The 24,756-nt window shown below is 40.9% G+C and overlaps 1 protein-coding gene across 2 annotated transcripts in view; it reads right to left on the reverse strand.

Annotated features, from left to right (window-relative positions):
• Obp50c (Odorant-binding protein 50c) overlaps nt 1-24,756 on the reverse strand; it is a 74,862-nt gene that overhangs the window by 16,719 nt on the left and 33,387 nt on the right. The window contains exons 1-2 of one of the 2 annotated variants that reach the window (XM_067148287.2): nt 14,390-14,487; nt 6,184-6,265 (exon numbers count right to left, since the gene is read on the reverse strand). In XM_067148287.2, the coding sequence (XP_067004388.2) occupies nt 6,184-6,265; nt 14,390-14,443 (136 nt within the window). In that variant the 5' untranslated portion in view covers nt 14,444-14,487. Of the gene's footprint in view, nt 1-6,183; nt 6,266-14,389; nt 14,488-24,756 lie in introns of those variants that run through there. The other variant, XM_067148289.2, reaches the window with a different exon arrangement.

The following is a 24,756-nucleotide window of genomic DNA, read 5'->3' on the forward strand; positions in this document are numbered from 1 at the left end:
TTTTAACAAAAGGGTGGAGCAGACGGTACAGAACAAGTTAAAATAATGGAACTTATTGTAGTTAACAGGTAATTCGAAGTTGCATTGTTGACTGCCATTCCTAGTAATAAATAATCTACAGCTGAGTTCTAGCAGTTGCTACACTTCACTAGCAAATGCAAGCAACATCTTTATTTTATTTCATCTTACTCCAGCCTTCGCTCTAGTTTGCTAGAGCACGGCAAGTTGAAGCATCGCTCTCTACTATGGCTGCGCTAATACGCCTTCCCAATACAGCGATATGAGCGATATCACGGCCGACTTGATGCGACGCTTTAGCTAAGGAGCGCAGCGAGTGATCCAGTCGGCCGTGGCGACATGGGCCTAGTTCCCGTTTTTACCGCCGAGCGCTGTTTCGCTGGCATTGAAGCACGATTTTTCATTACAGCACACGTTAAGTTCTTTGTATATTTCTGTTTGAATATATAGCCAATCACTCGATAAACATATTTCAATCACACCTTACACCTCAATAAAGAAATTCAGTGAAGAACGTGTCCCTCCGCAGCGGAAAAACCGTACAAAATAATGTTAACGGTAGGTAGTAAATAGCCGGCCCCCGTGGTGTAAGGGTAGCGTGCCTGCCTCTTACCCCGAGGCCCCGGGTTCGATTCCCGGCCAGGTCAGGGATTTTACCTGGACCTGAGGGCTGGTTCGAGGTCCACTCAGCCTACGTGATTAGAATTGAGGAGCTATCTGACAGTGAGATAGCGGCCCCGGTCTAGAAAGCCAAGAATAACGGCCGAGAGGATTCGTCGTGCTGACTACATGACACCTCGTAATCTGCAGGCCTTCGGGCTGAGCAGCGGTCGCTTGGTAGGCCAAGGCCCTTCAAGGGCTGTAGTGCCATGGGGTTTGGTTTGGTTTGGTTAGTAAATACTGCAGAAAATAAATACACTTTTATGTTTAAGTGTTTCGGGTTCTCGTGTTCAAATATTTCAGTCTTTCAATGGTCTCTGTTATTTGTGGGGCTATGTTATTTAACAATACAGGAATAGCACACTCGCAAATAACTTCACTCAATAACTGTGAATTTCCGATTTCAGGACACCTGAAGTGAGGATTGCCACGCAACACTGGCACTAAATAGTCACTCATAGACGCAACGGGATTTTTATGCAACAAATGGTTGTGCTTTCAATACACAATCATGAATAACTTTCAAAATTCACAGTGGCAAATCAGATAGGTACTGCAGCCTGCTTTTTTCATCTCTTTTATAAATGAAGTCCATTAGCACTGATCAACACCTCAGTCTTATCGAAAGAATCAAGCATCTTGTCCGGCTGCAATGTTGCTACATGTGTGATACTGACATGTATGTCAAATACATTTTTATTGATAACATGTATTTGACAGTGGTACCTGAATTAAAAAGTTGTGCATATCTGTACACGAATGGTCTTTTAAGTATTCTAGGGCTGTTATTACTTCAGTCGCGAAAATATCTTTCACGCGCCCCCGCACATTCATTTTCTTAAACTTAGACGGCTCGATCTTTTTGCGTGTAAGAAAAAAGAACCGGTTTCACAGTTTCATTTGTTTGCATCTGGCACAGTTTTTTTTTAAATTTATAAAATCACCATTTATATCCTGGGAACCATCAAACATAGATTTTTTGAGTAAGAAATTTCTTACTTCTTCCGAATGAACGATTGGTCAAAAGCAAGAAGAGGCATTTCACTATTAACAGGATGACACATCTTCGGTTTAATGTGTTTTGAAGAAGACATTCTTCTTATCATGCTAACATTAATCTTATGGTTGTCACTCACAAGAGTAACACGAAAAAACCGCAAGCTTCGACTTCCTTTATAGTACCTAAAAGAGTCTTCAAGAAGAAAAATGGTGCTGGTAACCTTTATTTTGTAGTCACAGCAGAAATGATAAAAACAGAGAAGGTTATTGACCAAGGTAATTCGATTTCTACTTTCGCTTGCATGACAGTCATCTTGAGTAGCTATTATTCGCTCAGCATGGAATGAAGCGTCTTTCTGTTCTGTTCAAAGAAGGTGTAGAGTTTCTTGTCATATAACATCTGCTGTGATGGAGTACCAACAAACACAATCTCTCTGCTTCATTTAGGCGCTGACTTTCTGCAAAGAGCTGCTCCTTTACTAAGAGTGTTATTCCAGTCTCGCAATTTATATCTCCTACGTAGCGTGAAATTGTGGATTTATTCGGCGTGGCAAACATATAGTTTCGATGATCTCGAATTGAAATTAAGAGAGAAATTCTTTCTTGAAATAACATTTAGCCATTTATGGCGTTGTTACTCGTTGAAAGGAAATTCATGAAACGAAATCCCACTTCCCGATCTCCTTTTCATCTTACATTAAGGCACGCAGAAGTAACCAGTACGATGTACATAAACATTAAAACTGTTCAGGACCAAAGAAACAAGCCAAAGCTGAGAGGTCGAAATTCGGCAACATTGGCCGAACTTCACCATTTTTATTTTACGTCGCACCAACACAGTTAAGTCTTATGGAGACGATGGGATAGGAAAGGGCTAGGAGTTGGGAGGAAGCGGCTGTGGCCATAATTAAGGTAGAGTCCCAGCATTTACCTGGTGTGAAAATGGGAAACAACGGAAAACATTCTTCAGGGCTGCCGACAGTGGGGTTCGAACCCACTATATTACAGCTCACAGCTGCGCGACTCTAACCGCACGGCCAACTCGCTCGATGATCTTCACTGCTATTGGCTCGTGGCGTGACGCTCCCCTGTACAGAATTGTTACTGGTCTTGCATGACTAGAGCCAGAAGGCCTGGCCAGGATGGAGTTATCCGAAGTTCGCTTAAGTAACTGCTTCATTTCTATTCGTCTTCTTTTTCTTTATCTGTTTACCCTCCAGGGTCGGTTTTTCCCTCGGACTCAGCGAGGGATCCCACCTCTACCGCCTCAAGGGCAGTGTCCTGGAGCTTCAGACTCTGGGTCGGGATACAACTGGGGAGAATTACCAGTACCTCGCCCAGGCGGCCTCACCTGCTATGCTGAACAGGTGCCTTGCGGGGGGATGGGAAGATTGGAAGGGATAGACAACGAAGAGAGAAGGAAGCGGCCGTGGCCTTAAGTTAGGTACTGTGTTATTTCGCAATTTGCCTGGAGAAGTGGGAAACCACGGAAAACCATTTCCAGGATGGCTGAGGTGGGAATCAAACCCACCTCTACTCAGTTGGGTGGACCCCGTTCCAGCCCTCGTACCACTTTTCAAATTTGGTGGCAGAGCCGGGAATCGAACCCGGGCCTCCGGAGGTGGTAGTTAATCACACTAACCACTACACCACAGAGCCAACGGCCGTAGCCGTGTTGAAACGCTGGATCTCTTGAGATCTCCGACGTTAAGCAACATTGGGCGTGGTCAAGATTTGGATGGGTTGCCACGCGTTGTTGGTGGGGGTAAGGGAATGGAGGAGAGGAAAGGAACTGGCCACTCTACCGTACGTAATCTCCGGCTCAGGCACACCTCTGCGGAGGTTCCGACCTGCCTTTGGGCAGAATACACCCTTACCTTACTACACCACAGAGGCGGACCTTCATTGCAGTGCTCATAATTATAGCAAATATGTAACCGGAGCACAATAATTGCACTACCTCTTTGAAGCTTCAGAACAGCACCTCATTTCGCAAGAGTAACCGCGGACAGAACAGATGTTTATTGTCAGGCCTTGAGACTTGAAGCAGGCGCATGCGCAGCAGCCATGTTTAACTCTCGCATTCACGTGACTTCCCGTGAGACGACCACAGTATATATTTTCTCTGTTTTTTTTTTTTTTTTTTTTTTTTTTTTTTTTTTTTTTTTTTTTTTTTTTTTTTTTTTGCCACAGCTACTAAAACAGCGATCTCAACATTGGAAAAACCGCAGGTCGGTAAATTCCCTTTTTCTAAGACGAGGGCGCGGTCCATACAAATTTGCACCATTTTTTAATTTCGTACATTTAACTAACAAAAGCGCGTGGACTTTGGAGTGGTGGTGGTGGTGATTATTGTTTTAAGAGGAAGTACAACTAGGCAACCATCCTCTATATAACACTAATCAGAGGGAAGATATGGAAGGGGTTCGACACTTCGAAAAATGAAGGTATCGGCCAAAGGAAGACAAGGGCCACGAAGGGCGTGAAAATGAAAGACTCCCTAGCCCTCGCAAACCTAATAGCGTCGGGGTCGGAAAAAACAAGAGTTGACCAAGAGAGGTCGGATAGGATAGATGAAAGTGAGGAGCCTGGCACAAGTAAGTGGAAGCAATGCCAGGACTCAGCTGAGGGCCCCGTGGTCGCTAACCCACGCTCCAAAGTTCAGAGCCCTTGGGGCCCTTTTAGTCGCCTCTTACGACAGGCAGGGGTTACCGTGGGTGTTATTCTACCGCCCCCACCCACAGGAGGACTTTGGAGTGGCCTGGTGCAGGTCTTTTGAATTGTCGTCTATCGGCAACTTGGGTATCTGTGAGGATGGGACCCTATATAGGATAAAACATAATGTTAAATAATAATACGTATTTCCTGAGTATGTGAACAACTGTGAAAATTACGGTCAGTATACACAGATATGCTGCAATAAATACATTATTATTACGAGGGCAAGTTAATAAGTATCTGCAATTTTGCTCTAATTGTCTTTAGGTTGGCTGTATGGCATTGTGTCCTTACCAGCCGCTAGATGGCACCCTTGTCTACGTCTGTGTTAGGTTTCAGCGTTATCAGATGAGTACAGCTTGCGCTTTGCGGCATAAAGATGGCCGCGCCACTCTCTGTTTGCACCAAGGAAGAACAGCGTTCTGTAATCCGTTTTTTGTGGTCTGAGGGTATGCCAGGAGCGGCAATTCAGCACAATACGGGGACACAGATGCAGATCGACTCTCGGATCTTTCCTAATCCTTTACGCTTGTGCGACCCCTTTTGAACTGTGCAATTCACTGGTAAACACTTCAATCAATCAATCAATCAATCAATCAATCAATCAATCAATCAATCAATCAATCAATCAATACTGATCTGCATTTAGGGCAGTCGCCCAGGTGGCAGATTCCCTATCTGTTGCTTTCCTAGCCTTTTCCTAAATGATTTCAAAGAAATTGGAAATTTATTGAACGTCTCCCTTGTCCAATCCCTAACTCCCCTTCCTATAAATGAATATTTGCCCCAGTTTGTCCTCTTGAATTCCAACTCTATCTTCATATTGTGATCTTTCCTACTTTTATAAACGCCATTCAAACTTATTCGTCTACTAATAATAATAATAATAATAATAATAATCGTATGGCCTCAGCTACCGTGTGCAGACATTTCAATTTGACGCCATCTGGCTGTCTGCTCGTCAATTTCGACGTTCCGTTTTACTCTAGGCCCCCACTAGATGGCAGACCGAGTAAACCGAAACTCTCTTGGGCGTCTATGGCTGAGATTTAATGAATTTTGTCGGGTAAACACCACATGTGTCACCAGAGATCTTTTACATGCCGACATCGTACGACATGGATTGTCGAATGGACTTTTTTCCGCCCTTCAAAAATCCGACTACCTCTGCCGGGTTTGAACCCGCTATCTTGGGATCCGGAGGCCGACACTCTACCAACTGATCCACTAATGTCATTCCACGCCAACTCTCCGCTGACAGCTCGGAACATACCACTTAGTCGAGCTGCTCTTCTTCTTTCTCTCAATTCTTCCCAACCCAAACATTGCAACATTTTTGTAACGCTACTCTTTTGTCGGAAATCACGCAGAACAAATCGAGCTGCTTTTCTTTGGATTTTTTCCAGTTCTTGAATCAGGTAATCCTGGTGAGGGTCCCATACACTGGAACCATACTCCAGTTGGGGTCTTACCAGAGACTTATATGCCCTCTCCTTCGCTGTGGCAAGGCATTTTCCTCCTATTGTGCTGGAAGTATTCTATGAATTTCCACTCCTGGTACACCCTTAGACCATAAAAACGGTTTACGGAACGCTGGCCGGCCATTTTTACGTCTCAACAGCGCAAGCTGTGCTGATCTGATAACGCTGAAACCAACCACAGACGTAGACAACGGGGCCATCTAGCGGCTGGTGAGCACACAACATCATAGACTGATTCACCTTAGCAATTTGTATGGAGAAATAACATCTTCTGAGAGCATGACATAAATTTACTAAATATCCTTACCTTCAGGAATGGGGTTGTCCTTTATACATGTTTCTCTAGCTGCTTTCAGTTTGTTCATCATCTCTTCCTTTGACATCGCCGCCTGAAACAGAACACATTCTTATGAACTCGAAAGCTATGGCGAGTAAGCAGGGATGCAGACTTTTCAGGTTCATCTGCAACGGGGAAATATCGCCTCAACTGTAATCTGAATAGAAGACTAAATACAGTAGGTCCAACTCATCAAACAGCAAAAGAAAGGGGAGGGTCACGAAGGCTGTGGAAATGAAAGACTGCCTGGGCTTTGTAAATTAATACACCAAGGACGAAAGGGAACAAGGCCTGAGACCAAAGGAGATTACATAGGAAACTTAAAAGTTGAGTGATGAATATGTAAATGTACGGAATGCCAGACACATTGAGGGACCCCGTGGCTGGTAATCCACGCTCCCAAGACGACAGGCCCGTAGCAGTCACCCTTTTAGTCGCCTCTTAACGTGGACTTTTTCACGAAGCATTTCGGTTGCATCGATCTTACACATCTTATTTCTTAATATCCACGACTCACGTCCATATTGAGAGTAAAATTATTAATTCATAACTATTTAAGAAAGAAAACCTATTTTTCCCGTCAAAATAATGATAGAAGTATTATTAGGTAAAGCAAATAATATTGAATTAGGAAATGTACCGTAATTTGAAATTATTTTGCTTCTGATATATAGGCTACAGTGGGAACACAAAAGAAATACAGATGTGCTGAATGACTTTAAAAGCAGACCTATATTGGAATACGTCTACGAATACCAGAGAAATTGGCTAGAACACCTAAACAGGATGGACAGAAGCAGGATCCCCAAAGCAGTCATAAACTAATGCCCCGGTGGGAAGAGATCTCTGGGACGCCCCAGGAAGAGATGGCGTGAAAATGCAAATCTTTTGTATAGACCGTAACAGTTCTTCTATAGGACCAATACCTGAAAGGATGTTGTTGATGATGATGATGATGATGATGATATATACAGTATACTGTATATTTGGAATTGACACGTGGTAAATAAGAGAACAGAAATCTTTGACCTTTGTTATTGCAAGATAAGATGGATCACATTGAATAACAAATGAAGAAATACTATATCGAAATGGTAAGAAAAACTTGATGAAATTTTAGCAGAAAAAGAAGCGAATTGATAGTACGTATTTTAACATATTTAGGACTTCATTTCCTAGAGACTTTTCAGAGAAATAGGAGGCGTGGGAACATAAATTAATATAGAGGAGAGTTGCATAAAAAACCGAGCGAGTGACTACGCGGTTTGCGTCACGTTCGGGAAATAATGGGTTTGAATCTCACTACCGGCAGCCCCGAAAATATTTTCTGTGGTTTCGCATTTTCACCCTGTACCTTAATTAAGGCCACGGTTGTCTCCATCTCATTTCTAGCCCTTCCCTGTCTCATCGTCGCGATAATACCTGTCATGTCGGGCATTCTGACAGAGGATGGAAATGTTACAGGTTAAAGAAGTAACAATCCGATATTCAGACAGAGCATGGGAATGTTACGGGTTAAAGAAGTAACAATCCGATATTCGGATAGAGGATGGGAATGAAGTTAAAGAAGTAACAATCCGACATTCTGACAGAGGATGGGAATGTTACGGGTTAAAGAAGTAACAATCCGATATTCTGACAGAGGATGGGAATGTTACAGGTTAAAGAAGTAACAATCCGACATTCTGACAGAGGATGGGAATGTTACGGGTTAAAGAAGTAACAATCCGATATTCTGACAGAGGATGGGAGTGTTACAGGTTAAAGAAGTAACAATCCGACATTCTGACAGAGGATGGGAATGTTACGGGTTAAAGAAGTAACAATCCGATATTCTGACAGAGGATGGGAATGTTACAGGTTAAAGAAGTAACAATCCGATATTCTGACAGAGGATGGAAATGTTGCGGGTTAAAGAAGTAACAATCCGATATTGAGACAGAGGATGGGAATGTTACGGGTTAAAGAAGTAACAATCCGATATTCTGACAGAGGATGGGAATGTTACAGGTTAAAGAGTAACAATCCGATATTCAGACAGAGGATGGGAATGTTACGGGTTAAAGAAGTAACAATCCGATATTCAGACAGAGGATGGGAATGTTACGGGTTAAAGAAGTAACAATCCGATATTCTGACAGAGGATGGGAATGTTACGGGTTAAAGAAGTGACAATCAGATATTCAGACAGAGGATGAGAATGTTACGGTTTACAGAAGTAACAATCCGATATTCAGACAGAGGATGGGAATGTTACGGGTTAAAGAAGTAACAATCCTATATTCGGACAGAGGATGGGAATGAAGTTAAAGACGTAACAATCCGACATTCTGACAGAGGATGGGAATGTTACGGGTTAAAGAAGTAACAATCCGATATTCTGACAGAGGATGGGAATGTTACAGGTTAAAGAAGTAACAATCCGATATTCAAACAGAGGATGGGAATGTTACGGGTTAAAGAAGTAACAATCCTATATTCGGACAGAGGATGGGAATGTTACGGGTTAAAGAAGTAACAATCCGACTTTCTGACAGAGGATGGGAATGAAGTTAAAGAAGTAACAATCCGACATTCTGACAGAGGATGAGAATGTTACAGGTTAAAGAAGTAACAATTCAATATTCTAACAGAGGATGGAAATGAAGTTAAAGAAGTAACAATCCGACATTCTGACAGAGGATGGGAATGTTACGGGTTAAATAAGTAACAATCCGATATTCGGACAGAGGATGGGAATGAAGTTAAAGAAGTCACAATCCGATATTCTGACAGTGGATGGGAATGTTACAGGTTAAAGAAGTAACAATTCGATAGTCTGACAGGGGATGGGAATGTTACAGGTTAAAGAAGTAACAATCCGATATTCTGACAGAGGATGGGAATGAAGTTAAAGAAGTAACAATCCGAAATTCTGACAGAGGATGGGAATGAAATTAAAGAAGTAACAATCCGACATTCTAAAAATAAAAGTATTGGAGTTGCACCACATCAGTCCATTAGAGCCTATTGATAAGTCCGTCCATAATATTTACATTGTTGGATGCAACAAGGGATATTTACTGTAATATTGAAAAGTAGATGGTTAACATCCATTTTACTAATATCTGACTTGAAGAAGGGTGCAAAAACATGACAATTAATACCCAATAGATCTATTACATTTAATCCCTCATAAATGCTGACTACTGCGTTGACTTTCAGAAAGAGGATGGATATGTTAAAATTTAAAGAAGTGACAATCCGACATTGTGACACAGTATGGAAATGTTAAAAGTTAAAGAAGTAACAATTCATTATTCTGACAGAGAATGGAAGTGTTACAGGTTGAAAGAAAAGCTACCCGATATTCTGACCGGGTTTAGAAATGTTAAACTTTTCCAGCCCAGTGACACCATATGCCATCATGATATTAATGAAAGTTTTGGTCCTTTTATATTTCACTATGAAGTTGTGTGACATACGACAATTTACTTACTGGTGTTAGGAGACAGTAGATAACAAGCGAGTAATCAAACTTATTTAAAACTTTTCGGGACTGGAACGGTATATATGAGATGCTAGTCTTCAAACCCCTCGAATTATAGTATATATTGAAGTTCACAACATTGAATTACACTTCAAATTTTTGAAAAATTACATAAAGGATTCTGGTTAAATATGGTATGTTATAACGTACGGTAAATAAGCAAATGAATACTGGATTAAAGCCACTATATTTATTTAATGAAGCCGAGCTTTCAGCCAAATTGCATTGGCCTTCATCAGAGCATGTTAAGTTCTGCTTAAGTTCTGCTTCCGACAGTGAGCGAAGAAATTCAAAGAAACGTGGAAGTCATGACCTACTATCCGTGGCCTACCCCACTAATTGGACTCAAGGGTCGTCGTGCTGTGATTCACCGCCCGCTGTCGATGGTTTCTTGAGTGCGTCCCGCTGTTCCATGGTGGTGTTGTGCATGTACGTATTTCTGCAGTACAGGTCTCCATGTATTTGATAACTTGAAGCCGTCTTCCCTGTTGATGTTATTTGGGCGCAGCTCTTTCTTTATGGCTTCTCTTACCAGTCGAGCATAGAAGTCTTTTACAGGCGCGATGACCTTCGCCTGGTCAAAGAAGATTTCATGGTCTGTACTGTAGAAATGTTCTGCTATGGCAGACTGGCTTATGGCATTCTCCGGGGAGGATGAAAGAGCGACATTCTTTACCGACCTAATGTGTTCCTTCACCCTGGTGCTGACAAGCCTTTTCGTCATGCCAATATATGAGCTACCACAACCACATGGAACTTCATACACGCCCGGTGTTTCAAGATGTGGTTTTTCTTTGAATAGTCGAAACAGGGATTTGAGCTTCCGGTCTGTGGTGAAAACTGGAATTATATTGTGCTTCATAAGAGTGCGCTCTATTCTGTCAGTTATGCCTGCCATGTAAGGAAGGAATACTTTCTTCTTTTTACTGTAGTCCTGGTTGGTACTATCCCTGTTAGGGTCCTTCATCTTCACAGCTCGTGCTATGTCGCCTGACGTATAACCGTTTTTCTTCATTTATGTTGTCAGTTCTCTTAATGCACTTGAGGGGTTATTAGCGTCTGCAACGTTATTCGCCCTAGTAAATAACGTTCGAAGGACAGCTCCTTTTTGACACGAGTGGTGATGTGAGGACTTATGAAGGTATCTTTCAGAATGTGTAGGTTTCCTGTACATTGCATGGCCTAGTGTACCATCATTCTCCTTGTATAGTAGCACATCAAGGAAAGGTAATTTACCTTCATTTTCTACTTCCATCGTGAATTTTATCTTACTGTTAATGGAATTTAGGTGTTGCAAAAATTAATTTAATGTTTCCCTTCCATGTGGCCAGACCGAAAATGTGTCATCCACGTAACGATAGAAGCACTTAGGTTTCAAAGGCGCTGTAGTTAATGCAGCAGACTCAAAGTGTTCCATAAAAATATTAGCAGTCACTGGTGACATAGATGAACCCATTTCTGCTCCTTCTGTCTGTTCGTAATAATCCCCTTTGTAGTAGAAGTAAGTAGATTTTAAACAAACTGCTGCCAGATTGGTCAAGTCCTCGGATAGGTATTGTCTGATGTAAGCAAGCGTTTCTTCTACTGGTATATTAGTAAAAAGTGACGTAACATCAAAGCTTGCCAGGATGTCACCTTCGTCCACTCGTAGATCACGTAACTTCTGCAAGAAGTGTTTCGAATATTTAACGTGATGTTCTGTCTTCCCTGTTTCTGGTTGTAACAGTGATGAAATATAGCGGGCTAACTCATGGGTCGCAGAACCAATGGCACTCACGATTGGTCTTAGTGGTACGTCATTCTTGTGTAGTTTTGAGAGGCCATAAATGACTGGAGGTACTGGGTCTGAATTCAGTAAGGTCTTCTTCAAGTGTTCTGGAAGTGTTGAGCTCTTCACTAGTCGGGTGACTTGCGTATTAATTTTCTTCGTGGGATTTCTTACTTTATTATACGTTTCTTCTTCTAGTAGGTTGTTCATTTTTGTTTCGTAATCAGCTGTATTCATGATGACTGAAACATTACCCTTGTCAGCCGGAATTACAATTATACTATCGTCTTTGCGAAATTCATAAACTTCTTTAAGTTCACCTTTGGTAAGGTTTTGACGTGGTGTTTTAATTTATCAATATTATATTCGTACTTTTTGTTTTCGTATATTCCATCCTGTTCTATCTTTCTTTACTGCAGCAGCTCCCTTTGCCTCTATAACCAAGAATATATCTTACAATACGACAGTTCCGTGAAATAATTTACATTTAAATCCCTGTTTTAGAAAAATGAAGAACCTTCACATGGACTTACGAAGTCGCATACCGCCACTAACTTTTAAACGAAATATAGTCTGTGAATATTACATATTTGTAGCACTATACTCCAGCTGCAAATGTTAGCGATTTTTCATGCACGAGTACCTCATCCCACTACTCAAAATAATTTGGGCTGGGAACGGTTAACAAGAGCAACCCGACAATTTGAGAGAGAGGAAATATTAAAGGTTAAAGAAGAGCAACCCGACAATTTGAGTGAGAATGGAAATAATAAAGGTTAAACAAGAGCAATCTGATATTCTGACAGAGGATAGAAATTTTAAAGGTTAAACAATAGCAACCCGACAATTTGAGAGAGAATGGAAATAATAAATGTTAAACAAGAGCAATCTGATATTTGGACAGAGGAAAGAAATGTTAAAGGTAATAAAAGAGCAATCTGATATTCTGACAAAGGATAGAAAAACTTAAGGTTAAACAAGAGCAATCTAATATTCTTATAGAGGATGGAAGTGTTTAAATTTAAACAAGAGCAATTTGATATTCTGACAGGGGATAGAAATGTTTGAGGTTAAACAAGAACAACCTGATGTCTAATGTATGCCGATGATGTTAAATTGTTCAGAACTGTCGTCACTCATGACGATGCTTTAAAATTACAGACTGATATCAATAATGTGAATATGTGGAGTAGGAACAACAAAATGCATTTTAATATCAATTAGTGTCTCATAGTAAACTTTTCAAGGAATAAGTCGACAGCACGATTTGAATATAAAATGGATAACACTATTTTAGGAAGATTTAGTAAAAGAATTGGGAATTTTAATGGACTACTACGTTCTCCTTCAAAGGACACATTGAAAAAATTACAAATGAAGCCTATAGATCCTTTGGTATTGTGATTCGGAATTCGAGGGAACTAAACAATTTTGGTACATTAATTACCCTCTATAATACATTTGTACGCAGTAAACTTGAATATGCATGTGTTGTTTGGACAACTCATTATCAGACCCATATAAATAAAATTTCAGAAAAAGTTTCTTCGCATTCTGTATTTAAAACGCATCATACTTAAGCACTAAAATAAAAAGTTTCATACAATAATTTGCTAAATGGATTTAAACTTCCTTCATTATGTAATAGAAGGGATATTCTGCAACAAATTTTTGAACAAACTTGTAAATAATGTGAGTGATGACAGTGAGTTACTTGCTAGAGTGAATTTTAATGTGAAAAGGACAAATTTATGGACAAGACCTAGGTTTTATTGTGAACACTCGAAAAGAATGAGCCATAGAAATTCTCTAATAGTCAGAATGTGTAATCATTTTAACAAAATTGCTGCATGCAATCCGAGAATTTATTTCACAATAGCACTACGAGACTTTATGCATCATGTGGAAACTGCAGCTTCTCACAGATAACATCTTCTGATAAAGAAATCAAATATTGTACCATCTAGTAGTTAGTGTAAATAAAAATCGGCTAGGCCAATAACAGGTTTTTGTTAAAATATTATATTACACAAATTGTATTTGTGTATAAATATTTATGCTAAGTTTACCGAATTTATTGTATTCTCATGTTTGTTTTTCTCTTTCTCTTATTTTTTCATGTTTTGAATACTATTTTCTTATACATTTTTTATAAATTATGTTCTTTATAATGTGTTATGTTTTATAATATCCACCTATAAATGGAGAATGTCTTTGTTGGTGGCATATGTTTAAATAAATACATAATTAGAGGGGATGGAAATGTTTATAATAGTGTGTGGCTTTCGGAGAGTCAAAGTGCAGGTCTTTAGAGTTGACGACCGATAGGCGACCTGCGCATCTGTGAGAATGGGGCCCTACCTACGATGAATTCTAGTGGTGAAGTTGGCACAAGCACTCAATCCTCGAGGCGGAGGAATTAACCAATGAAAGTTAAAATCTCCGACTAGAAATCGAACCCGCAACCCCTTTGACCAAAGGAGAGCACGCTAACCATTCAGTCATGGGGCCGGACTAGGGAACGTTAAACGTTAAAGAGGTAAAAAGCCGATATTCTAACAGAGGATGGAAATGTTACTGGTTAAAGGAGTAGGTAACAATCCGATACTCTGACAGAGGATGGAAATGTTACAATTTAAAGAAAGAACAGTCCGACATTCTGACAGAGGATGGAAATGTTACAATTTAAAGAAAGAATAGTCCGACATTCTGACAGAGGATGGAAATGTTACAATTTAAAGAAAGAACAGTCCGGCATTCTGACAGAGGATGGAAATGTTACAATTTAAAGAAAGAACAGTCCGACATTCTGACAGAGGATGGAAATGCTAAAGGTTAAACAAGAGCAAGTTGATAGTGGATATAAAATGTGAGCCTACCGTTGTCAAGGCGACGACGACCGAGAGCACGCAGATAACCAGGAAGGACTTCATGGCGATCGATGTCGATTTGTTTTACTTGGCTGTGACAATGAGACTATCTACAAGTTCATCAGGATTGCATGTATATATAGCAGAAAGACCAAGGATACAGTGTGGCTCGTGGGAGGACGTATGAGTGTCCAGCGAACCATGAAGCTATTCATGCAACCATCCATTACTCTCCCGGCACGGTGGCTGCTTCACATGATTCTTCCAAAGTGACATGAAAAGCAGGGACACATCATGAACTATATTAATACAGATAAAATACACATCCATTCCTTTTTTAAACAGTACTTTCTACAACCTGAACACTATATTTTTTGTATTATTTAATATCAGTTTATACAACCATCTTTTGCAAGATCAGTGGTTTATAAACATTATATAAACATACAGTATGTCCAATCCTGTTAATCTACGGGGTCGGGTGTGAAGTGAGATGAATCTTCGTAGTGAGTTTTTACGATCGGATGCTCTTCCAGACGTCAACCTCATCAGAGGCGTTAATCAGATGAAAATCAAAAATCAAAATCACTTTATGTGCAAATGAGGTGTCTACCTCGGTGGCAAATGATACACAAAAATATACTATTATTATTATTATTATTATTATTATTATTATTATTATTATTATTATTATTATTATTATTATTATTATTATTATTATTAAGCACTAAATTTTAAATTGAATAAGAACATTTCCTAAAATACAGTACTATAAAATTTATATTAACAATTTTTCTATTAAACACACAGCTCATCCTTAATAAATGTATATTATTTACATAATTTTACTCATAATAATATGTTCTGTACATATAATCAACTCATATATGGTATGTAGAATCACTTCTAATAATACTATACAACTATTTCATTACTTTTCTTTTACCGTATTGGTACCTAACATGCATAACGACCTGCTGCGTCTTAACCAGAGCCCCTTTTGCCACCGCCTTTCAGAGTTCCTGAAGGGCCTCCATAGCTACCGTGGCGGTCCCAGGGCCCTCGAAGTCGCCACTGTACTTCGCTCCTACAGACAGTCTCCTGCTTCGGTTGTCCAATCTCCATTGACAAGGGGGTGGAATTAATTTATTCACAAAAATCTTTATATACAATAACCTGCACAGGTTCTAACATTTCATTTCTTTTCTCTGTTGCTGTTTATTATTTTCTTGAATATCTGTACAGATTTTGGAAAACGATCAAACTCTTCACCTGGTAAACTGTTCCACTTCTTCACGCCCTTCCCAATGAATAAAAATTTACCCCATTCGCTCCTGCTAAAATCCTGTCTAATTTTATACTTGTGGTCAACCCTGCCTGTATAATTATCTTCCAACTGAAGCCTCTCACGGATTTCCTCCCATGCTTCCTCTTCTGTATAGGCTCTATTATATAATCCTATAAGTCTAGTTTTCTCCCTTCTCTTACTTGAAGCTTCCCACCCAAGTTTATCTAACATGTCTGGTACATTACTTTTTCTCCTGAAATCCCCTATTACAAATCTTGCTGCTCTGCACACCATCTATTTTTTATTTTTATTCTTTTTTATTTTTATTTTTTAGGTATTCCTGGTGAGGATACAAAACACTGTTTGCATATTCCAATAATCGACGAACCATACTTAAGTAACTTTTCTCTTTTAATTATTTGTTGCATCTTTTAAATAGCCTCATTATGACATGTAACGATCTGTATGCTTTCCCAACAATGTCACCAACATGACCTTTCCAGTGCAAATTACTTTCAAATCTCTCAACTAAGTATTTGCCATCCTTTTGGGAAATTACCTCATTCAAAGCATATTTAAATTCAGTTTTTAAGTTCCTGTTTGTAAATGTTGTGACAGTTGATTTGCCTTCATTAACCTTCATATTATTCTCTTCATTGATTGACGTGTTATATGGTACGAGGGAGGGAGAGAGTAAAAACCGGTGCCGACACAAAGCCTACTCTATCGAATAGCACCAAGGGGTCTGCTCAAGGTTTTACGTCCCCATCCGAGGGATGAATCACTATCAACAGCGTCATATGCCCTCACTCCGTATGAGCACTGCGTAGAGGTTTGGAATTAACTCCAGGCTTTTGGCACACAATCTAGTGATTGGAAATTGTATACAACAACCTCTCCTACGCTTTCTAGATCAACGGGACTCGAACCGAATAACCACGGTGTCAAACCATATAGACTTCAAAGGCTTAACGATCATGGCCATAAAGATAATATTAAAATAGTTTTCCACATACTGTGATAATTATATTACATAGATGATGTTTCGAGTTGAGGAGCTTATATTTGCCTTAACTTTGAGGTAGAATTTGAGTCACACTACTGTATAATTCTTACCAATAATTATGTTGCTTTAGGGAAAGAATATGGATTTTAAGTGATTCCTTTATTATCAAGATGGGACTAGATTGTAATAATAATAATAATAATAATAATAATAATAATAATAATAATAATAATAATAATAATAATAATAATAATAATAATAATAATAATAATTGTTACCGTGTTTTAGTGGTAGGTAGAGGTGAAAGAAGGTGCGGGCGTGAACGGGTCTCAAACTACGGAATCAAAGTTAATGTAAAATTTAACAAGGTTATATTTTCTTTTCAAAAACAAAGAAATAACAAGCATGGCAGGTACAAAGTAGCAAGTCCAAAGGGTAGTTACAATATTTACAGGATTTGGGCTTCGCGCCCTGACTTCACAATGCTTGGGCAATCAGCTCAGTTTTACCCCAAACACAAGTTTCAACAGAGGGGCAGAAAACCCCATTCATGCCTAGGAGTCCTTGCTCCAAATTACACTGAAAAGCCTCCACGAGGCATACAACACTCAATTTTCAAAAGAGCCACACGCTCTCAACTTTAAGCCTCTCAAAGGCCACACCAAACTCCACCTTCGAGTTGTCCTCACTGGACATAGACACAGGGGTAAAATACCCAACCTACTGAGGTCTATTAAATGAAAAGGGGCAATTACATGACCTCTAAAATAACAATTTGAGAGGAGGCGATCTGCACTCCTAATACACTTGTTTTTTAAAACCTAATCTGGCTCTAGGCCACTAATGCAAGGGCTAATCCCATACTACAGAGGTGACTTTAGAAAAGAGCAATTTGTTTTACGTTAACGAAGAATAGGTTGAGAAAATAAGTTCACCTCAAAACAATGTGAGTGGGAGCTCGAGAGGGTTAGCACTCTCTATCCCAATATGCAGCTTTAAAAGAGAATAGATGAAAAGATTGGTTACATTTTAGGAAAAGGTTACATGGTGGAAACGCTTCGAACCCGCTCCGAGAGTTAAACTGCCAACCTAGCAAGAAAAGAAGTTATTAAGAGGCCATTACCTGGTGTTGAACAGCTGGAGAAGAAAGAGGCGCTTCCCGCCCCCTGCTATGTACTTTACACACTGAAAGATGGAACAGAAGTGGCCCGGAGACCCAAAAATCAGCAGTTTAAATACTCTCGCGGAAGGTTCTAGGCGTTTTAGGGAAGAGAACACCCGCCCACAATCACTTTATTGGCTAGGGTACAGAAACATATCCAAGTTGGGGGAAGATACATCGGATTGGTCGGAAATTACTAAAAGAAATTCGGGATTGGATAAATCTAAAACAAGGGGAAAAAGAGGGGTATACAGCCAACTTAAACAATAACAGAAAGAAATTTAACAAGAAACAAACTTTTGAAATAAGAACTTCTCCAAAAAAATAGTTCTTTCACTCCGCACTAGGGTGCACTATTGTTGATCTTCAGTAGTGTCCTCTAGAAGAGAAGGTTCACACTTCTTACTACAAGCAAAACAAAAATACGTCGAAAATGACACAGTTCAAAAACTCCAAAATTTCCAGGTAGAGACATCTTCTGAGAAACTTGAAAATTAATACTGTCCATAAAGTTCAGACTTCCTCCAGCAGAGGAGTTTCAACAGGCGCACATTTTAAATTAGCGGTGTGGAGGTGTACCGCCCGGTACAGACCTCCCCCCCCTCCCCAAAAGTTCCTCCAGGGGTGACACATGAAATTGTTTGAAAACAAGGTCCAAGTTTTGATGTAGATATGGAGGTTAATTGCCAAAAAAAATTTATAAGATTTTCTTAATTTGGTTTGATTCAGTTTCAAAATTTTGTTGTTGCAGGTGAAGTATAGTCTTTATGTTTGTAGAAGTTGAATTCTGAAGATAATCTTTTAATACTTAAAAGTGATGAAAAATTTTGCAATGTCCACCAAATATTGCTGTTGAATTCCCAAGTGTAGTCATTGCTTATAGTAACTGTTCATGTAGTTGATGTTGATGAAGTTGGATGGCCAGACCGGCCGTTGCAGCTTGCGTCCAAAGGAGGCCGCTCGGACCCCTCAAGTACCCTGAGATACCACTCGCCCGCACTATGAGGGGAGCAGAGGTGTTGAAGTACGCCGCGCCCGCGGTGAACATATACAAGCTGCGGGCAAGTAGCAGGTCGTGCGCCGCACATCAGCCTAGGCCGGGAGGAGACCTCCGGCTCGCCGTGCACATGTCGTCCTCGCTGGGGCCGAGGGGGCCCTTCCTCAAACCCAGTCGCGGCACGGCGCCGCGCGGCTGCGGGGGTACTGAAACATTAAAACTAGGCGGCAGAATTTTGTTGGACCATCATCATTTTTTTGAGGGCACAGGCTTGTTGGAGAGGTAGAGGGGCCAGCGGCGTGCAAATATCCATGGCATTTAATCTAAGCAAGCCACAGTGTGTATAGCAGGAGACGGGAGCGTGGTAATGGCCATGGTAAGGACAGAATGGCAGTTTAACGGATCGGGGAAGGTTTTACAAAAAATGCTTACATATAAAACAAAGTAGAAGGAGCAGAATGCCTTAAGAGTGGAAACTCAAAAAAAATATAACCTTCATATTCCTATCAAATTATATGAAGCAAGTTGACACAAAATTTACACCGGTTTCACCTGGGACAGGTGAACCCTAAATATCCTCTCGGTGGCTGGATTGCTTACTAACAATGTAACCGGCGTAAGAAAATCGAGAATGATACAAGGCCCATGAAATCTGGGGGCAAGCTTGCCCGCGGGAACAAAGTTCTTGACCATAACTTGGTCACCTACCTTCAAAGGGGTGGGTCTCCGTCCACGATCATACCTTTCCCTAACCTTTTCATGAGACACTTTAAGATTGGCTTTAGCCTTCTTCCAAAGATCTTTAATGTTGTCCGGATCTATTGTCTCGGGTAGAATGTCACTCAGAGACCAGAGGTTAGAGAGCGGCGTGTTGGGAACAAACTTGAACATCAACGAGGCTGGAGTAAATTTATGTAATTCATGAACCGCCGAATTCAAAGCAAAAGCTAACCAATGTAGGGACGTGTCCCACCTGGAATGATCTTCATGATGATAGGCAATAAGTGCGGACCTGAGATTACGGTTAACTCGTTCAGCCAGAGATGGTTGAGGGTAATAAGCAGAAGTAGTTACATGAGAGATGGACAAGTCAAAACAGAATTTACGAAATAAATTAGATGTAAAAGCCTTAGCATTATCAGATACAATATATTGGCAAGGACCAAAAGAAGCAAAAATAGAATTTAAGCAAGTAATGGTAGACTGAGCGGTAGCCAGCTTAGTCGGAAATAACCAGGAAAATCTAGTAAAGCCATCTACGCATACAAGGATGAACTTGTTAGCATTTCCCTTTGACTGCGGGAAGGGTCCTACATAATCAATATACAGGCGTTCCATGGGGCGCGACGTTTGATGCGAAGACAAAAGGCCTACCTTGGTGGACATGGTGGGTTTACTGAGCAAACAAGATTTACAAGCTTTTACAAGTTCACGGATTTCACCGTCCATACCTTTCCAGATGAACATTTCACGAATCTTTTCGCGAGTTTTAAAGATACCCAGATGCCCTCCTAATGGGGTCTCATGATAATACTTGAAGATCATAGGTACAAGAACAGCTGGAACGACAACTTTCATCATCTTATCATGCCTCGATGGGCAACATAGAACACCATTCCTCAGAACATAAGGGACAACATGTTCCCCAGAAGAAAGGGTTTCCATTATCGGAGCCAGCGTCGGATCTTCACGTTGGTATTTCTCAATATCCCTAAAAAGCATGGGAGCATCTGTTAAGATGGCATTAACACCAGATAGTATGGACTCGGGAGGTGATGAACTGTCGACCGGTTCATGGGTCTCGACGTCGTTAGAAAGCATACGACTGAGTCCATCAGCAACAACATTTTCGGTACCTCTGATATGCCTGACATCGAACTGGAAGGCAGAAATACGGATGGCCCAACGGGCTATACGACCAGTACGACGCGGCCTACCTAAGACCCAGCTTAAGGCTTGATTATCTGTCTCCAGGTCGAATTTGACGTGTTCCAGATAGAGACGGAACTTTTCTAAGGCGAATAAGACTGCCAAACCTTCGAGCTCATAGATGGAATACTTGGCTTCTTGAGCCGACAAGGTCCTAGATGCATAGGCGATGGGTCGCCTCCCTAGTTCAGTCTCTTGAAGAAGGACTGCAGCTACTGCTGACGACGACGCGTCAGTTTGGACGATGAATTTCTTCGAGAAATCAGGCATAGCAAGTACAGGGTCATTACAGAGAGCCAATTTAAGATCTTCAAAGCGGCTTGTTGAGAAGGTCCCCACTCGAATTTGATGCCTTTCCTACGAAGAAGGTTTAAGGGCGCCGCTCTATTAGCAAAGTTAGGAATGAACTTTCTGAAGAAATTCACCATACCAATAAACCTGGCGATGCCTTTAATGTCCTTGGGAGGTTTAAAATCACGGATGGCCTGTGTTCTCGAATGATCGACTGCAACACCATCAGGTGACACAATATGCCCTAGGAATGACATAGAGGGCTTAGCAAAGGCAACCTTGGACAACTTAACAGTTAACCCAGCCTTACGAAGGCGATTGAGAACTTCTCGCAGATGATCTAGATGTTCTTCAAAGGTTTCCGAAAATACGACGACATCATCCAAGTAGTGGTACAAGTATTCAAATTTGATGTCGGAGAAGACCCTATCTAGCAGCCTAGTGAGTACAGCTGCTCCCGTGGGGAGCCCGAAAGGCACGCGGTTGTATTCATATAAATTCCAGTCCGTGGCAAACGCTGTAAGGTGTTTAGACTCTTCGGCAAGGGGAATTTGATTATAGGCCTGATTCAAGTCCAAGATAGTAAAGAACTTGGCCTTACGAAACCATGAAAAACAAGAATGAAGGTCGGGAAGGGGCACAGATTGTAACACCACCTTCCGATTGAGAGCCCTGTAATCAATGACAGGCCTGAAGCCCCCTTGGGGTTTCGGGACTAGAAAAATAGGCGAAGAATACGCTGACTTAGAGGGCCTAATAATACCATCCTTCAACATCTGATCGATAATTTCTTTCAGAGCCTTCATTTTAGGTGGAGATAGCCTATAAGGTGGAAAACGGACAGGAATCGAATCCTTGACCTCAATTTTGTATCCAATAAGGTCAGTAACACCAAGAGTATCAGAGAACACCTCCGGAAAGGACTGACACAATTTGCGAATACTATCAGCCTGCTCCTCAGGTAGATGTCTAAGGTCTAACAACATCTCATCCTGGGTAGGCGAAATAGATGAACATGATGCAGAATTACACTTTAACAAGGGAATGTTACAATTGGACGCAAATTTGAATGTGCACGACTTACTCTGAAGATCGAGCACAAGACCAGTGTGAGAAATGAAGTCCGCTCCCAGTATGATGGGGCAAGACAAGTGCTTAGCCACAAACAGTTTGGTTTTCCATGTAAATTTAAAAATACGAATTTTGACCAGTAAGGAACCTAGAATTTCTAATGGAGATGAATTAGCCGAAACATATAGGACAGGAGATGAGGCATAGTCAGGTAGTTTACAAACAGATTTCAATTTAGAATACCATTCAGCCGAAATAATCGAACAGACACTGCCTGAATCTAATAAAGCGGTTATAGGCTCATTGTTTAACTCAATCTTAAGAAAAGGAATAGGTGCGGGGGAATCCGCCGCAATCCTAAGACACTCTTTGGGACATTCAAAAGATGCATTTGAAAATTGCTCGTTCCCTGAATTTACAACCTGTTTACTAGGGGCTGAGTCTCGGGAAGATGGATTAGTCGACTCAGCCGAAGCCACTAGTCACTTTTTATTATTGGCATAGGTGGAATTTGCACCAGAGGTTGAGCAGGAGGGGGTGCTATTCGAATTTGGACAATTCTTGGCGATATGTGAGAAAGCCCCACATTTAAAACAGCCTTGTGATGAACCAGCCCCATTACTTGTCCCACTCGACTTGATCAGTGGACACTTATTGCGCAGGTGGTCAGGCGACCCACAAGCATAACATTTACGAGGGGTGACTGATCGGCGAGGTGGAGGCCGAGTATTACTAAAGGAAGGCGGGGGTTCTTTCGCTACACGCAAAGAATCGGCGTATCTAACTCCTTCCGCTGAGACGGCCAATGCTTCAAGTTCCGAGAAAGTTTGCGGGCACGCCGCGAAACACAAATATGACCTGTAGGGTGGTGAAATCCCTTCCACAATAGCTTGTACAATCTGATCCTCAGGGAAATGAAGAGCAAACACCCTAGTATAAAACTTAATATCTTGGATGAAGTCTGCCAAGTTTTCATCCAAGCGCTGTACCCGATAATAGTACTTCTGAATAAGGGAGGACCTGGCCCTCGCAGGGATGAAGTTAGCTAGCAAGTGGGCATGGAAATCCTCAATAGATGATTGCTCGGCAATGGCTCTTACGATTTTATCAGAGAGAATACCAATAGCATACGGATAGATAATTTGCAAAATTTGACATGGAGAAAGAGAAAAAACAAGGGCATGATCCTGAAATTCAACTAGAAATCTTAAAAATGAAATTACGTCACTGGTGGTATTAACGGAAAACTTAGAGATACCTCTGAGCAACATTGCCAAGGGATGAGGCAAGCTACTAAACCCGGGTGACATAGTAGGTAAAGGTTTCAATGGCAAGGTAGTTAATTCAGAACGTACATTATTTAATGAGTTACGGCGTTCAGACTCGTCCAATGGGGCAGAGGTTGTTTGAGCAGCAATGGTTTTCCTATTGACTTCTCCCTTATGAGGCTCTTCCTCGCTACCTACATTCACCGTGACGGGTTGATCAGTTTTGGGAGGAACCTCCCCAGTTAACAATTGAGTGACCTTGCTAGATAATTCAGAAATATTTTCAAGCAGCGTACTAGCTTCCTTCCTCTGAACGTCATTCAACTTCAGAGACAACAGATCATTAACTCTATTTGAAAAGTGATATAGCCTGGCTTGCACACGCTTAATTTGATTAGGAGAAGGATCATTTTCATCAAAAAAAACTAACTACAGATGCTAGCCCAGTAATATTCTCGACGATCGTGGAAAGAGAGTCGTCAATTTCTTTCTCTCCCAAGGTGGGGATGGAAATGGGCAAATCAAGGGACTCTCTAAGCTTATTGGTGTCTACTGCAACCGTGCCTCCAGATTGCACATTTCTAATAGTTAACTCATATATCAACTCCTCTTTGCGCAAATAGTTAAGATGGAGAACATCGCGAGGTCCGGGCATGATGACAGAACAATTTTGAAAAACTCAAAAAAAATTCCAGCAACTGAGAAAATTGTTAGAGTTCGGAATAAAACAATGTTTAACCGTCAAAAAGGGCTAAATTGAGACCCATTCAACCACGCTCTGCTACCACTTGTTACCGTGTTTTAGTGGTAGGTAGAGGTGAAAGAAGGTGCGGGCGTGAACGGGTCTCAAACTACGGAATCAAAGTTAATGTAAAATTTAACAAGGTTATATTTTCTTTTCAAAAACAAAGAAATAACAAGCATGGCAGGTACAAAGTAGCAAGTCCAAAGGGTAGTTACAATATTTACAGGATTTGGGCTTCGCGCCCTGACTTCACAATGCTTGGGCAATCAGCTCAGTTTTACCCCAAACACAAGTTTCAACAGAGGGGCAGAAAACCCCATTCATGCCTAGGAGTCCTTGCTCCAAATTACACTGAAAAGCCTCCACGAGGCATACAACACTCAATTTTCAAAAGAGCCACACGCTCTCAACTTTAAGCCTCTCAAAGGCCACACCAAACTCCACCTTCGAGTTGTCCTCACTGGACATAGACACAGGGGTAAAATACCCAACCTACTGAGGTCTATTAAATGAAAAGGGGCAATTACATGACCTCTAAAATAACAATTTGAGAGGAGGCGATCTGCACTCCTAATACACTTGTTTTTTAAAACCTAATCTGGCTCTAGGCCACTAATGC

This window comes from Anabrus simplex, chromosome 5, assembly GCF_040414725.1.
Source record: "Anabrus simplex isolate iqAnaSimp1 chromosome 5, ASM4041472v1, whole genome shotgun sequence".
NCBI classification, from domain to species: Eukaryota; Metazoa; Arthropoda; class Insecta; order Orthoptera; family Tettigoniidae; genus Anabrus; species Anabrus simplex.